This window comes from Podarcis bocagei, assembly GCF_964188305.1.
Source record: "Podarcis bocagei genome assembly, chromosome: 7".
Classification (NCBI taxonomy): domain Eukaryota; kingdom Metazoa; phylum Chordata; class Lepidosauria; order Squamata; family Lacertidae; genus Podarcis; species Podarcis bocagei.
In genome coordinates this window covers 64,587,047-64,604,775 of record NC_138132.1, presented here as the reverse complement: position 1 = coordinate 64,604,775, position 17,729 = coordinate 64,587,047, and the positions used below count along the sequence as shown (strand labels likewise).

At 44.4% G+C, this 17,729-nt stretch overlaps 1 protein-coding gene across 1 annotated transcript in view; it reads left to right on the top strand.

Annotated features, from left to right (window-relative positions):
• The first annotated feature begins 5,417 nt into the window (after positions 1-5,417).
• Positions 5,418-17,729, top strand: part of RHPN2 (rhophilin Rho GTPase binding protein 2) — a 43,394-nt gene continuing 31,082 nt past the window's right edge. The window contains exon 1 of the mRNA XM_081204002.1: positions 5,418-6,235. Coding sequence (XP_081060128.1) covers positions 6,167-6,235 — 69 coding nt within the window. The 5' untranslated portion in view covers positions 5,418-6,166. The remainder of the gene's footprint in view (positions 6,236-17,729) is intronic.

Below are 17,729 nucleotides of genomic sequence, written 5' to 3'. Positions count from 1 at the left end.
GCGGCGCCTTCGAGCTCAGAGCCGCGGCCTGACACGCCTCGGCCGGCCGGTCCGGGCGGAGAAACCGACGGGGCGGCTCTCCTGCTTCTGCTGCTGAGGTGAAAGGCAAAACCCCACACCGTCGGCTCATCGGCAACGGTTGCACAGAAAACGCCATAGCGACTACACAACCACCACAACGCCAGCCAGCAGGACTCTTTTATAACGACGGACAATAGCACGGATTTTTTCTTTCTTTCCTTGTTTTATTTTACCCGCCCCCTCACCCTAAGGTGCCCCAAGGCAGGTTGCAACCATAGCTGTCAACTTTTCCCGTTTCTTGCGAGGAATCCTATTCGGAATAAGGGAATTTCGCTTAAAAAGGAAACGTTGACAGCTATGGTTGCAACGTCAAAACACAATATTGAAAATAGCCGGGAACAACTTCCGATCATAACTTAATAATAACAACAGCAAGGATAAGGTAGGTCGTGGAAAATAAGCACCTCGGATCTCAAAAAAAAAGTCCTAGGGAACCGAGCGCTTTCAGCACCTTTCGGGAGCGCCCTCTGTTAAAACACGGGGAGACCGAATTATAATGCTAAAATTACAATGCTAAAACCACGGGGGGAAATGAATTATAGTGCTAAAAACAGGTCGATACCAGTCCATCAGTTCCCCAGCTATTGTTATTGTTACTATTACTGTAGTAGTTGTTGCATTTTTATCTCACTTTTTCTCCAAGGAGCTCAAGGAAATTCTCCCTCTCATTTCATCCTTGCAACAACCCTGTGAGGTAGATTAGTCTGAGAAGTCATGACTGGCCCAACTACACCTAGTGAGCTTCGTGAGCTTCATGGCTGAGTAGGAATTTGAACCCTGGTCTTCCAGGTCTTAGTCCAACACTTTAACCACTACTACACCAACCTGACTTCAACAGACTTCAACTGTTAGGCACCTAGGATGCACCCTGGACCCCATCCTGCAACAAAGGGTCCGTAGAATGAACTCCACTTGTATTTCTGTCATCTTTAAATCATGCTCGAAGTACATTTTTTGCCCTTGAATAATTCTGGGTGCTGTGATTTGTGAAGGTTTGTTGAGAAATGTCTCTTTATGACAGATAAATTACAGGGCCCTGAACTCTTTGATTGAAATAATGTGCCTCAAATATATACTTTGTATTCAAGGGCCAGGAAGTCAGGTCAAATTTCTTACAAAAATAACCCCACCCCAGTATTCTCTGGCACCTGAAAGATTAACAGTGAAAACAACCAAGGGCTTTGTGGCACATTGAAGGCTACCAGATTTATTGTAGCATAAGCTTTCTTGGGTTAAGAGTCCACTTTGCCAGATGCACGATGCATGCATCTGATCCTTAGTTGGCTGGTTTATATGTGCATGTGTGATTTTCCCCACCCCAGTTTTAAGTTATGAGGCCGTTAACCCCATGTCTCTGAAGAACACATTTCTAAAACCTGTCATACATTGGCCAGAAGAGGTCAGTCAAGGACTTATCATCAGTGTCTAGATTTTGGCGTGAAGAATTGCCGGAAGGGTTGCCCTGTCATTTTGATGCAGCAAGTAGAGTAGGAGCACTCTTGTGCCACTTTTTACAGTCATGGCTTCTTCCAGAGAATCCTGGGAAGTGCAGTTCATTAAGAGTCCAGGGAACTGCAGCTCAGTGACAGTGGTCAGTTTCCAGGATTCAAATGTATGACATGGATGTGATCCAACTTGGGGCACCTTAAAGACTAATACATTTATTATGATATAAACTTTCAGAACTACTGTATAAGCCATTGCATCAAGGATGTTGTCACTGCACTTTTCCCTCTGGCTCACTTTAATCTTTAAAGGTAAAATGATATCTGTATAAAACATACTCAAGCATAACTTCAGAATTATTGAAGGAAAGTGGTTGCTGTTGTTGTTAATTGAATTTAAAGTTTTGTGTCCATGCACAAAGTTGGCATGAAGTATAACAACAGTAAAAACTCATGTTGATCCGAACCAACAGAATTTGAATGCAAAAAACTACATCCCTCAGGTTGAGTGCAGATAAATGACTTAAGGCTGAAAAAACAAAATAAAATTGCAGAAGAGATTCCATATAGAAATTCAAATGCATGCACTAGTTCATTGGATGTGTATTATTGTTTAAATACAGTACTTAAAAGATCACATCACCCCTTATATACCCAACTAATCACGGCACTTCACAGGAGAAAGCCTTCTGCAGATACCATTGCACCAGGAGGTCCACTCTGTAGAAGTAGGAATCATGTTCTAAGTGTGGTGGTACCGGTACCTCCCCTTTGGAACTCCCTCCTGTTATGTAACAGACAGAAACCATCTCTGGTGTCATTTTGGTGCCTTTTGAAGACATTTCTTATTCAACAAGACTTTTAAGTGGATATTTTTATCCCAGCCTGTATCTGTATTGGTTATGATTTTTTAAAACCAGAATTATTTTGATTGTTTAATTTGTAGTTTTTTATTATTTATCACGTAGGGACGCGGGTGGCGCTGTGGATAAAAGCCTCAGCGCCTAGGGCTTGCCGATCGAAAGGTTGGCGGTTCGAATCCTCGCGGCAGGGTGCGCTCCCGTTTTTCGGTCCCAGCGCCTGCCAACCTAGCAGTTCGAAAGCACCCCCGGGTGCAAGTAGATAAATAGGGACCGCTTACTAGCGGGAAGGTAAACAGCGTTCTGTGTGTGGCTCTGGCTCGCCAGAGCAGCGATGTCACGCTGGCCACGTGACCCGGAAGTGTCTCCGGACAGCGCTGGCTCCTGGCCTCTAGAGTGAGATGAGCGCACAACCCTAGAGTCTGTCAAGACTGGCCCGTACGGGCAGGGGTACCTTTACCTTTACCTATTATTTATCACTTTGAGATATTATATAATATGTGATTTATAAATGCAATACCAAAATAAATAAATACTGTACATTTAGTGTTGTTAGAGTACGTAACAGGAGATCTGTATTCAAATTCATAATTGGCCACAAAACTGTCTGGATGAGCTTGTGTCAGTCAGCCCTTTTCAGCCTAAGCTACATCGCAAGGTTGTTCTGTAGAACATGTTGGCAGCCTTAAGAGAAAAGTTCTTATCAACATAGTCATCCTAACTCACTCATCAGAGTGCCATATTAGCTGGACAACCCATAAAAATTTCTGCCTGACCTTTAGAACTAGAGTTGTGCATTCGTCACTAGCATCACACACACATAAATCTTTTTACAATTGACAACACACTCACCCCACCTAGAGCTTTATAATAGTTAAGATAAACAAGCTGGGATTGATCAAACATACCAGATATATACAGAATCATGAGCTCATTATGTCTCAGTGATTTTCAAGTAGTTTGTGGGGATGGGGGGAGTTTAGGAACCACCGCTGCAGGTATAATCAATAATTTTTGTGCTCAGTAGCAACTAATTTAGGCAGTCCTGTGCACACTTATTGACTGATTTAATTTCTATCTGGCCTTTTGATTCTGATGGGCTACATTTAAACAGGGCGGTCCAACAAGTTGCCCAGGGCCCACCTCAAGGCCTTTTGTGTCAGCCCACCAGAGCATTTGAGGAGCCACTGGTTTTGGGAGGGAGGCATGAGGGCTCTGACAGGGTCCTTGGGTCCTCCAGTCTCCTTCCCAAATCCTAGTTAGCGCTTTCCCAGCATTAGGAAGAAGGTGGTAGGGCTCTAGAATTCTGCCAGAGCCTCACATCTCCTTTCTAAAATCTGGCACCTTACTTATCTGGTTTTTGGAAAACAGCATGAGGGGTGGGGATGGGGACATATTTTGACCTTGCTCCCTCCTCCTGTGCAACAAGGCAGTGTACAGGCCATGGGTTCTGTGTTGAAGTACTCTTGAAGCCCACTGGCTACCCCACCCCACCCCCTGTAGCTATGGCTCTGCCTTGAGGTTACTTTAAAATGAATAGAAAATTAAATTCACAGCTTTTTAGAATAGTAGGCTTCGGTTTTTCAATAATAACACTACAAAAATAGCACTTGTCATCTTTGCCATGGTTGTTGTAAAAGCCTTCCTAAGTGCCTTTCTATTTTTATAGACTATCAATGTGTACTTCCCACTGACCGGAACACCACTGGGTGTTCAAGAATGCTGGGTCTGTTGCAATTCATCCTGAGACCTTTTTTTGTGAATGAACAGCATTTTGGAGCTGCTCCCCACGCTATGGAGAATGACTCAGTCATGAAAGAGGGAAGGGTAATGAGCCATAGTGACCACATTATCTCTTGTGTTGCAGAAGATAAAGCAAAGCAATAGAAAGAAAATTCTTCTCCAGAAATAGAGACAAAATGATGACAAAAGAAGCAGCTCTAAAACACCAGGGAGAGGAAAGCTTCCAGCAGGGAAGAGTTTCCTGGCAACTAATTGTTTTCCTTTGATTCACACAGCTGCCACTTGCGATTGTCTGCCCATGCCAAAGAGGCAATGGAAAGCTTGCTCTGAATTAACTTAAGAATTAATGTTCTTCAAAGATCGTAGGTGACTAATAAAATGATTCATTCTACAAAACACTCGACCAAGTATCAACAAAAAGTGTATAGTATATGGAGAACTTTTTCCGCAAGAATTCACAACCAAGGAACTTGGCAACAGGTGATGCCAAAACTATTTTCAACAAAATACTTCACCAAAGAATCCAGAGTAAGCTTAGCACAGTCAAGGAATAAGAGGATACATCCGTTTGTGGATCAGGAATTGGTTAAGTGGCAGGAAGCAGAGAGTAGGAATAAATTGACAAATTTGCTTATTGTGTGATTAAAAAGCCCCATAAAATACTTTGTTCTAAAAAGAAAAAAACCCTCAATTGGCTGGATCTGTGGGCAGCTGCCCACTTTGGCAAACCACTGAACTGCAAGTGGCACCTTCTCAGGAAAAGGCACTCCAGCCCCCGACTAACTGTACCTGCCCACACTGGTCTTACTGAACTTTGGCATCCTTGATTGCTATGGTTGGTAAGTTTTGGTGCATGCTCTGGCCCTGACTACTGGCTTATTTTGCAGCTGCTAGTTGCCCTCTCCTGGTTCATCCCCTCTGGCTGATGCCTATGGCCCACCTTTGACAGCTAGGCCAGTCTCACCACTGTTAGTGTTATCTTCAAAGGCGTTGGGGATGGCATTGTGGACATCCCCTTCAGATGCAAGCAATTCTTGGCCAACCCTTATCAGCACAAACACTTCGGAGATTTTTTTCTTGCACACACAGACATGGGGGGGGTTGCTTTTTCCTCCAGGTGAACCTTTTTATTTTGCATTCATTTGCTTGCACAAGACTTACACACAGATTATTAGTCTATCTCTGGCCTTTATTGAGCATCTGTTCTGATTTGTTTGCAGGACAACGAGCCTTACTCCTGATTTGCCCATGGAGTGTTTATACCGCATCTCAACTCCTTGTTCCTCATTCATTCACCTACACTTTTCAGTGCCTTTCCTCCTCACTTTTCAAGCTGTAAAACATTATTTTTTAAAAAGTGGATTTTTTACGCCAGGGGGAGGGAGCACTGCCATTCACTGTAACTGTGCCCGCCTAAATATCCAGCACGTGCTTGATTCCCTCCTGCAAAATGCTGACAGTCTGGAGGCAACCTGGTTCTTCAGAATTCAGGAGGACACAAATAGTGTCGCTTGGGGAGTTGCGGAATCGGGTTCCTGGCTGGTGTTTCCCCTAAGTTTTGCATGGCAAATCGGCTGCTTGAATCTGCGTCACTTTCGGTAAAAACTCTCCTTGGCGCATCAGCTGAGGAGCCTCCCTCTGCCTGCTGTTAGGGAGAGGAAAGCTGCCGCTCCCTGCACACCCCGAGGTGTCTCTGTTGACTCTCCGAAGGGCTGGCTCAGCTGTCCTGATAGCGCCGTTGCTAGGAGCGGACTCCGCCTGGCTCCACAAATACACAGGAGATCCGAGGAGGCGGTCCCTCCTTCCCTCCCTCCCTCACCCCACCCCGATCTCCCGTGGGCTTCCCCAGGTAGAGGAGGAGCGACGGAAGGCGAGGGGATCGAGAGTGCAGCCGGGATCCGGGCTCTCTCAGACAGACATTCATCGCCTGGACGGTGCGCAGCGCAGCGCCGGTGAGCCAGACTCCGCGAGCGCAGCGACTCTCGTCTCTTATCGCAGGGCGAGGTGGGAATTACCCGGGACTCTGCTGCTCTGGCTATGACGGACGCGTTGTTGCCCTCGGGCTGCCGGGGGGCGGACCAGAGGGGAGACTGCTACTTTCGAAAGGTAAGTCGAGGCAAAAGCATCGCGGCGACAGGTGGGTGGGTGGCAGCGCGCACCCCCCCCCCGGCTCTCCGTAGTCAAAGGCGCAGCGCGATTGAATCTGCCTGCCACCCCGATCTATACTTCGTGCCCTGAAGAACCCTTCGCTCCGCCAGGAATTTGGGCAGTGAGGCGGTTATGCTGTTGCCTGTGTGGTCAAAACTTTGATTTGGCTTTTTGAAGGGTGTTTTTCCCCTCTTAGTAAAAGCTAAGCATAACAGGTGTAGTGGGGAGTCTCGGGGGGATTTGAATACAGTAGTTATTTCATTGTGTTGGGTGAATGTATTTACAGTACTTATCTGCCTAGAGCAAGTTGATAATAACAATAATTATCTTATGGAAACATAAATGACCGTGAGAGGGCAGTTAGCAGTTGCTGGAATTGTTGGAGACATTGCTGCCTTCTAGAAGGAGCGTGCATAATCTTTAGAGTTGCTACCGTTTTCCCTAGCAGGGCTACCTTGTCCATAATAGTGTCTCATAGCTGTCAATGTTCCCCCTTTTTTTAAATGGAAATTTCCTTATTCCGAATAGGATTCCTCGTAAGAAAAGGGAAAAGTTGACAGCTATGAGTGTCTGGACATAAAAAAATTCAACAGGGACAGATGTCCCCAGCAGGGAACTGTTATGCTGTGAACAGCTGTTAGCTCTTATCAGAGGAAATAGAGAGAAAAAGAGAGCACAGTCCTACATATGTTTACTCAAAAATAACTGCCACTGTGTTCAGTGAGGCTTTCTCACAAGTAAACATATATAGGATTGTAGCCACAAGTACATAGGCATAGCCAAGGGGAGACAGGGAAGGGTCCTGCCCACTAAATAAATAAAATTCAATAGAAATACATAGCAAACTAATGTCCTTCCCCACCCCCAACAAAAGGCCTGTCTCGCCTAACAAAAATCCTGGCTACGCCCATACACAAGTAACTGCCAACATTTACCAAATGAAAAAATAATTAATTTGTATCCAACAAAATCCTGCCTTCTATTTTTGTTAGCGCTCGTCTTTATGTGGAAGTTATTCACATTGAACTCAATAGTACATACTCCCAGTTTTTATTGGTTGGGAAGTTTTTAATGTTTGATGTTTTATTATGTATTTATATGTGCTGGAAGCTGCCCAGAGTGGCTGGGGAAACCCAGCCAGATGGGTGGGGTATAAATAATAATAATAATAATAATAATAATAATAATAATAATAATAATAATAATTATTATTATTATTATTATTATTATTATTATTATTATTATTATTATTATTTTATTGCAATAAAATTAACAAACTCCCAGTTTTTAAGTGTACTTAGGATTGCAACTTTCAGCTTCATAACATATTTTTTTCTAGTGCCTAGAGAGCCCATAGTTTTACAAAACTGTGTGTGAGAGAGACAAATCTATTGCCCTCAAAATTTCAGAAGGTAGAAACTCATTATAGAGTAGGATTTATTCAATCCTATTATAAAACAAGGAAGCTGTTATTATACCATCCAAATAGGTACAACTTGATAGTTTGCTGCAATGTTAGGTACTAATTTGGTACATTCCAGCACTAGGTACATCTAAGTCAGAAAACAAGTAGTAAGCAACCTCTTTAATAGACTGGATGGCATGGTGTATTCCTCCCATTTTGGAGGCTGCTGCAATTATCAGAATCTGATACAGAAGTGACCTCTGACCTTTGCTACTCTTGTACTTTTAGATGGGAATCACAGCCTCTTAAAAAAATGTAGCATTGTCTCCACCACCCCTTGCAGAAAATAAACTTGGCAGGGATTTCCAGAAGCCATCTCAGCTTAATTTTTTACTAAAGCGTGCGTGTCTGCAGTTTGCAGACCAAACCAAGTGGGTGGTTTAGTGAACTAAAGTAAAGGTTTCTTTAGTGCAAACAGTTTGGGTTTTTTAAAAAATAAGTATTGCAGCCTACATTTCTAGACTAGCCCTCATGCAGTGGTATCCACAAGCCGTTTCAGCAAGGGTGCTTGGGCTTAAAGCTGAGCCCAGGAGATGCAACTGTAGGTCAGTGGTAGAGCACTAACTTTGCATACAGAGGCACACAGGTTTGATCCCTGGCGTCTCCAGTTAAACTGGTCAGGTTTATTGTGTGTATGGGGGAAAGACCCTGTATGAAGAACCTGTAAAAGGTGGCTTCTTGTGTCCGAGTCTGGGAATGTTTGAAACTCCATGATGCAGCCTCCACCTTGAGGCTAAGCAGGTCTGGGTCAGGTCTGGTCAATGCCAGGATGAGTTCCATGGAAGAAAGATGGGTTATAAATAAACAAAGTGGATCACAACTATAGCTTCGGTAAAACGGCTTGCAAATTTGATCACAGTGCGAACACCCCTTCCCCTCAAACATTCTTCTGACTTTGATGGGTTGTGAAGCTGGTCTGAAACTTGAGTTAACTTTAGCTAAAAACAGCTAATAAAGGGAACTGCTGGCCCCAGGCTTGTAAAGGGAAAGCTATTCAAAAGGAAACGCGATAAGGCATTTTAGATTAGGGCATTTTTCAGCCGGCTAAGAGCCTGACAATACAGCACCTAGCCCCAGGTGAGTACTTAAAAGGTTTGTAAACCTCTCCCTGCATATCAGATTACCCAGGTTAAATTTAGGACACTTCTGAAACTCTGGCAGCTCATTTTGTGAGCTCCCAACAGGTTTCATCAGGTGCCTCATCAGAAAGTTATGTAAGTGCTGCTATATGTGCGTGACTGAACCCTCTGCCCTTTTACAATGATTCTATGTAACATGCCATCAGACCTAATAATGTCTAGATAGGGAACAATTTCCATTTTAAATAGTGGTACAAACATCAGAATTCCTGCATAGAAAGCACTTCGGTCTAGGAAGATGTAGGTAAAGGTAAAGGTAAATGACCCCTGGATGGTTAAGTCCACTCAAAGGCGACTATGGGGTGCAACACTCATCTCACTTCAGGCTGAGGGAGCAGCTTTCCAGGTCATGTGGCCAGTATGACTAAACCACTTCTGGTACAACGGGACACCATGATGGAAACCAGAGCGCACAGAAACGTCGTTTACGTTCCTACCACTGCGGTACCTATTTATCTACTTGCACTATTGTGCTTTCAAACTGCTAGGTTGGCAGAAGCTGGGACATTTCCCTGTAGGAAAATGTATCCAATCTCAGCCCTGGGCAGATGTTATTTTCTAGTAACTGAGGGAGGCAGAGTTCTGAGAGTTGTGGAACCTGGGGACAACATTCTAGCCACCATGTGGAGCATTTAACTACAATGACCCAAGTTCAAACCCCTGCTCAGCCACAGAGATTTGATGTGGGTTTTCTGGAAAAGTTCGAATTTTAACATTTTCAATTTTCATCTGATTTTTTTTTCATGCCCTACAGCAGGGGTAGGAACAGGATCCATCTGTGGGCCAGATCCTTATCTCTCGCACCCAGACAACTTTGAGGCCATCTGCCTGTCATTCACCTGACATGATAATCTTGGCTGACAACTGTCAAAGCTTAATGGCAGTTGTCATAACTGCCAGTCAGCTGAACCTCATTCAAAGCCTTGCTTTCGCCACTCAGCTGCATGCATAATCATTAGCAAGGATCATGTTAAAAAAAATCTAGGCTGATTTATTTGCATATCTCATTAGAATCATGTATATGACAACTGAAGTGATGCAAATGGCAGAGGTGGTGTTCTTGCTGTGGATTGGGCAGAGCCTTTTCATATCCATCAGAAGCAATCCTGATGTCTGGAAAAAACATCCCCTCTTACAGTAAATCATGTGTAGTCATGTTATGTTGTACCAAATGGTCATAACAAAAATATTCAAGTTTCAGAATGGTAGCAATCAAATATAAAAATTATCAGTAAACACATTTGCATCAATAGAACATTAATAACTGTATCAGTCATAGCATAGGAGAAGTCTACAATAAGTTGCGTATTGGGAAGGAAACTTTGGACAAAATTTAGCTATGGCTCATGCAGAGCTAGTCACTGAACTGATGGTGTCCTTATTAGGGGCTTTGAAGGTGGTAAAAGTTAATAGAGGACGTGAGCTTTAAAGAGTTATCCAGAAAAAAAGAAATATGTGCCCAATAAATGTTGAGATAATCTTAAAGGCAACAGTTGCATGTTCTCATATGGCAAAAAAAGAAAAAAGTCATGCTTTTAAAAGTAACCTAGTTTTGTTTTTCTTATGTAAATATGGTTGAGTATGAGATAGTTGCGAATTTCTCTTCAGGGGGGGAGTTTAAAATCTATCTCGCATGAACTTTCAAGCATTGGCAAATGTAGGCAAGAGGTGCCATTCACTGCAGCCCTGCGCCTGTTGGAGCAGATAGCTGAATGATTAATCACAGGGCATGACATGGCTGCATGGACAGTAGCTCCGCAGTGATGTACAATCATACTCACTAGCAAGAAGCTGGAGCTGGTGACTTCCTTATTACTAAGTACGCACCTATATATTTAGAAGCAGGCAAGTGAGAAATTGACTCTGGAGAATGAGGGCTTTGAACATTTGTGACCAGTCTTCATCTTCACGTGGACAGTGCATGTGCCAATGGGTGGGAAATGTTGAGTGCATTCCCCACATTTAGAAGAAAAAGAAAACCTGCACAAAGGGAAACAAGCTTTGGCTCAAATTCTGTTTGACTTTCTTATTTGCATTGCTCAGTTGAAACAGCTGGCAAGTGATCTTATTAACACTTTTCTTAGTGTGGATTCAATAATTAAGACACTTTGATCACATTTAATTCCACCTTCATTTTTCCTGTGGCTTTGCATTTGATTAAGTACTTGGGGAAGACTTTTAGAAATTTCACTTAAACATCCTATACTGTAAAGGTATGTTAGAAAAATGCTTGTTCTCCTATAGTGTTCCTCTTTTGAGCTCTGGAGGAAGCAAAGACATGAGAAAAGGGAATTCTTTCCTGATTTTTTAAAAGTCACAATGTTCCTTTTTACTTATAGAGCAGAATATCAACCAGATACCTCTGGCAAAACAATCTCATGTAAGAAAGAGATGGAGAGAGAAAGGTGCATAGTTCTACAAGTTATAAAGCAAAGATTTCTAGTGAATTGTGTGTGACATATTCAGGGTGGGTGGCCTGCGACAAATCATTCCCTGTTCTCTTTTTATTATCTGTGAAGCAGTAGTCCTAGTGACCTTTCTCACAGTGGAATTCAAGAAGAGCCATGTTGCATTGACACCCCCCCCCCAAGGCCTGCATACTCCAACATTTCTCTTTCCAACAGCAACCGGCCATATGTTTTTGGAAAGCCCATGAGCAGGATGTAACTGCACCCACTTCCCCTGCTTCGCCCCTTCCCAGCATCTGACAGACACTTGCAGAGGGAAAGTCTACACCAGGGGTCTGCAACCTTTAAGACAAAAAGAGCCACTTGGACCCGTTTCCAAAGGAAAAAAAACCTGGGAGCCGCAAAACCATTGCGACATTTAAAACAGATATATCTCCGGAGCCGCGATCTGACAGTGGGCGGGAAGGTGACGTCGGGACGGTGCGTGACTAACGCACGCACCGCCCCCATGCGACGTCACAGCCAGTACAGCGCCCGCCACAGTGGGGAGTGTCGGGGCGCACAATGCGCCTCCTCCCCTCGCTAGTATCCGCCCCGGAGCCGCGGCAAAGGTGTAAAAGAGCCACATGCGGCTCCGGAGCCGCGGGTTGCAGACCCCTGGTCTACACCCATAGACTTCCTTGGAAGCTGGACCCTGTGCAATCAAGCAACCAGCTTCCATGAAACCTTATAGAGAGATTTGCATTCATAGGCTTTCCTCCTTCTGGTATCCATGACCAATGCGTGGACATCAGAGGTGAGCCAAAGGAAGCCATGTGACTCAGAGGTGAGGTCAGCAGTGTGATCATTGTCCCTAGTAACTATGTCAGGACCCCTTCATGTGTACAATGTGTGGAGCGGTCTAAAATATTGAAGAGATCCAGGGTAGAAATGCTACAGGGAACAGGTGCTTTAGTGTAGGTTGAGCTGCTGCAGGTGGTGCAAAAGCCCAAGCAGAAATGACCCAGCTTCATTTTAGGAATGTGTTTGTTTGCCCGCTTTCACCATTTGAAAATTTGAAAAGGAGAGAGAACTTTCTGTCCTTGCCCTTGTCAATGATTATACAGAAAGAGGAAGCTCTTAAATGGACCTCTATCTTTTTTTGAACATCCACCCATGCCTTTAAAGATGTAAATACAGGAAGTCTGGGCAGAAGGCTAATGTCAGCTGTACCTGCCAATTTTTATTTACACAGTCTCATGGAGTTTTCACACTTTTTATCTAAGGCAGGAACAGGTAACTTGTGGCCCTCCAGATGTTAATGGATTACAGTTCCCAGCATCCCTAGCTATTGGCTAGGCTAGCTGCTGGGGCTGCTGGGAGTTGGGAGTCTAACAGTAGCTTGAGAGCCACAGGTTCCCCATTCCTAATCTAATAGGATTCACCATTGGTGCCCCCTCTCTTTGCTTAAGGGCTCTCTGCTTGTCTATTTTATGTCAATAGCGACAGCCTGATAAAAATGTGCATATGCAAACCATCTTACAGATTCCAAGCTTTTCCCAGCCTTTCTGCCTGGGAACCTGGAGGTATTCCTGCATTGCCTCTGGTGATTGATTGAAAGGCTTTTAACAGGCCCCAGTCAAGCTACTTTGCTAAAAGCTTGTGTTGGCAAGTTTGCCTCAGGCCTCTATGCTATGATCCACCTTCTGGCTGTCACAAATATGTATCAGATTTATGTAACTGTTATGTGCTGAGTACACACAGAAGGTGGTTATATATTAACTGCTGATTTTTAAATAGCCATTCAGCCCAATTCTACTTGTACACAGAGGTTCCCTATTATGTTCAGTGACACCATTCTGTGATAGGAATACATTGTCTTGCTGGCTCAGACTGAGGTCCATCTAATTCAGCATTCTTGTTTCAAACAATGGCCAGCAAGATGCCCTCTTGGGCCCAGGATATTTTGTTGCCTGAGGTGAAAGACTAGATGGCCCACCACTACCCCACATACAGAAGCCCCACAGAATGAACCATAGAGTTGGAGGGTGCCCTGCAGGGCGTTAGCCCAACTGTATGCTTGATGTAGGAGCTCTATAGCTGGACCAACCATAGAGATGGCTGTCCAATCTCTGAAGACACCCAGGAAGGGAGAGTCCACTGCCTTGCTATGTAGCCATTCCTATGGTTGAATGAACAGTCTCCTGCCTCCCATAAAATTGTTGGAGCCTTCTGTTTTTTAAAAGGCATCCAAGCTAGTGGCAATTGCCACATTTTGGGGTAGTGGAGTAGTATCACTCTGGTGATATTTCACATGAAGAATCAATTCCTTTCATCGGTTTCCTTGAGTGACTGAATTTTTCAACAGACATGGGAATGCAGAGGATACAAGCAAAGGGGTTAATGGAGCTCCTTGTCTGAGGAAACCTTTTTGTATTTGGGAGTATTTGCTGTGTCAGTGTTTGTTTGCTCTGGAGGTAGGACAGTAACACAGGGTGGAGCAGAATGCCTCGCTTTTACCATTGAGGCACACCCAGATCCAACTCTGTTTCAACTTCTCTGTGCCAGTAACATGCATCTCAGCTTATCAGTTGTCAGCTTATAATGACATCATTTGAAATATCTCATCTACCGGCAGCACTGAATACATTCAGTACTGTACCTCTTCCGCTGAATAATCTGGCAATCAGAGCTTTGTTAATGATGTCACAACTGCAGCTTCCAGTTTTGAAATCCAACACTGTCAGTGTTTAATGGAGAGTCTGTGTGGAAGTGGATGGGTATATCTGGCTTCTGTTTTGTGTAAGTACAAGGTGTTACATCTTTTGCTTTTCCAGATTTGCTAGCAGCACTATCAATTATCACATTAGGCAGTTAAGAGTGGGATATTGCCTAAGCAGGGTCAGCTTATTGCTAACTTCTGAGAGCCCCGGCTATGAAGCAATCTGTACACTTGAGAAATAAATACGTGAATACTGGCGGTTTATGTCTCTCTCTCTCTCCAGGTGAAATCAGTTGCACAATAGACAGACTCTTCCCTCCTGCCCCTGTTTGCAGAATAAGAATCTTAAGGACAGCTTTTAAGTATTTTGGGCTGCTAGAATTCCAGTATATATCCATTCTTACAATAAATGTGGGATTTACATCAGGGTTGAGGAATCTGTGGCTCTCCAGGTATTGTTGGAAGGCCAGTGCCTCTCAGTGCCAGGCAGCCTGGCAAATGGTCATATATGGTTGTTGTTGTTGTTCCGCAACATCTAGAGAGCTACAGACACAGGAAGATCCTTACTCCGCCCAGATGCATCTAAGCCCAGTGCCACCTAGTGATTAAACTCTGATTACCCTTTCCTCTGAGGCATTGTGGGCAAGGTCACCAGGAAAGTTCTGGTGCCATCACCGTGATGGTGGCAAACTGCTTCCCCCACCCCCTTTTTCAGATAATGTTAAATAGTAATTTGCTGCTATGACAGAAAACTGGCACAGATGCTAAGAGAGACCTGGAGTGCCCACATCACTACTTTGCTTTGCAGCTAGCAGACAGTTGAGCTGGGGTAGGCAGCAGTGGCATACAATGATTTGTCACTGAATGGAGGGATCAGGGAACACAAGCCGCTGTGCCTCCCAGCCTGCTGCCTGAGCCATGTAGCTTCACATTGTTCATGGTAGGGCTGGCCCTGCTCACCCTGATCCTTCTTTGGCTAGAGATGTTGGAGATTCACTTGGGAAAGTGTTTGCTCTGCCAGTGAGCTGCGCTCCATTACCTATGTTGAAATACGTACAGCAGAGCTTGGATTCAATATTGCTTTTCTCCCTACAGGGCAAGGCCTGAGCATGTAAACTTGAGATTTTTATTGGGTTGAGATTTCCCCCCTGGAAGGAGCGCCTCAAGCAGGCCCACAGATTTTGCATTTCCCCTCTCCCTTGTACTTGGTTTCAGTGAGCAAAGCTCATCAGTAACAAGAGATTAATTCACGGTGACATGTTGTTCAGGCAGTTTGGCAAACATGAAGCTTCCTAGAGATGATTATGCAAGTTTTTGGGCCAATTTGCATACATACTCCAACCGTCCCTATTGGTCAGGGACAGCCCCTGTTTTCGCAAACATGTCCCTGGGAAAACTCTGCTCCTGTTTTCCCCCCTTTAGGGGCACATCTTATTGAGATCCGGTTAGTGTGAGTCGTGACATTTGGCATGCTTCAGGTCTGTGGAAGTTAACATCTCTGTGTTGTATCCAATTGACTTAGTCTGGATCCACCTCTTTGAATTAAGGATATGGATGTATCTGTGCGTCTAATGTGTGCATACACACACATGTGAACTTTAAGGTTCCTGTGCTGGTGAAGCTCAGTTTGAACTGGCAGGCAACTAAATGACCAAACATCTTACTGGTTTTGAGAACAGTGCAGGGCTTTCTGTTATACTTAAGAGTAAATAAATACAGACTTGAGATTTAGCAATGGAAGAGCTATAGTTTCATGTCATGAGAATGAGCCACGATGAGCCCCTGGCTCTTCTCTCCCACCTCCAGCCCAGCTGTGAAGAGGACTTTGAAAACTTCTGCTTCTGCTTTAGGTTTAAATTAACCACAACTTGTTTTGTTGCCCATAGATGCATGCTATGTTTTTGCATGGCATCCAAATGTAGTAAATGCGTAATTTGGAATTAGGCAGTAATCACTTGCAATTATGATGGAGGTGTTACTGGCTTGCTCCTCTTTTCATATTTGCAGTGTTGGTGGGTGTGCTTTTCAGACTTCATCAGCATCACAGAATGAATTAGTCCCATTAATGAATGAAGAACATCAGGTGATGCTTTTAGTCTCAGCACCTATGATATATGTTTCTACCAAGAGCCCCAGCATTTGCTGAAATTGGACTTCATGTAGAGGTTTAGAACACTGTGTTTCCTGGAGAAAAAAACTGTTGCAGGATGTGTTGGTGATTAGGCAATTATTCTGTCACTGGGTTAAACAAAGACATGATTTAGACTTAAGACTTTGAATGCTGAACAAGTTATGGAGACAAGGACAAGGTGCCTAAGCCAGTGTTTCCCAAACGTTTTTGGGCAACGGCACACCTGTTTACCGGAAAAAAATCTCGCGGCACACCACCATTAAAGCCCCGCCCCCGTGACGTCATTCGGGGAGCCGGCGGCCCGGGCCTGAGCTGGAAGGAGAGGCGGTGCTTTTCGGCACAAGGCAATCGGCCTGGAATTGTTTCCCGCGCGCTGCGAAAGGGAACAGCTGCGGTCGCGCGAACCCTCCGGCGCTGGGAGGGGAAAGGGCGGAGTCGCAGAGCACCAGCTGGCCGAGCGGTTGCGCGCAGCGTTGCGCTTTTGGAGAGCGTGCGGCTGCTGCTAGGGGATCCGGGGACGTGAGCAGGCCTGGCCCGACCCGGGTTGAAGGAGGACAAGCCGGCAGCGCGCCAAGTGAGTTCGGTTGCGCGCGACGGCCCCCGCTCCCCCCACCCCCGCCGGATCCTCGCCGCCGCCGCCTCTCGCCCGCCTCCCTCCCACGGCACACCAGCCGATGTCTCACGGCACAGTAGTGTGCCGCGGAACACCGGTTGGGAAACACTGGCCTAAGCAACCCACCGGTCTTGTGAGAGAGTTATCCTAGGTACTAATCCAAGAAATTGCAACTTAAGCAACAATCCTGTGCAATGCTGGTAGCCAGGTTATCCTAGCTCAAAGAAATGTCAATTTTTTTCTGAAACACTATAGCTAATAGTATATCATGGGCGTTACTAATTTCAGCAAACTCCAGCTCTGTGGAAAGGAAGCAGACTCACCATGAGACAGGGTTGCCCATCCACTCTAGACAATATTATTTTTTGTAAATATTTATAAACTGCACTTTCATAAAAAAAAATACAAGCATACAAAATGATAATATCTGCAATGTGTCACTCTGAGGCTTTATGGAAAATTAAACTGTTTGTCTGATGCTGCCAGTTTAGACCCACAGTTGTAAGCCCATATGTGGCGCCTTGCTGGAGGACTTTTGCTATGGGTCCTCTCAAACTGTTCCAAATAAGGCCCCTAAAACTTGAAACAAGCATAAGATACCATCCTTTTCTTGGTCTCGAGGCCTTGTTCCCATGACTGGGTTTGCTCTTAACAAACCCTTTTAACTTTGTTCTGCAGTCATAATAATATTTGAACTTCTTATCCACCTGTAAGAGGATTTTGACCACAAAAATGAAAACACTTCTGTTTTATCAATATAGCAGAAGTGGAATGCCTTCTGGTTTTCTTTGTGAGATTGCACCAGGACTGCAACCAAGACTTTTCTTTTTAATCTAATCAATATTTTGTAACTGAACGTTGAAGGAAAACACACCCCGTACTGTAAGTCCTTATGAAGCTCTCATATACACAGCCATGTTTTCAACCATCTGGAAAGCCAGTACTGGAAAGAGATTTCAAGTTTTTATTTGCTAGCATTTTGTTTTATTTAAATG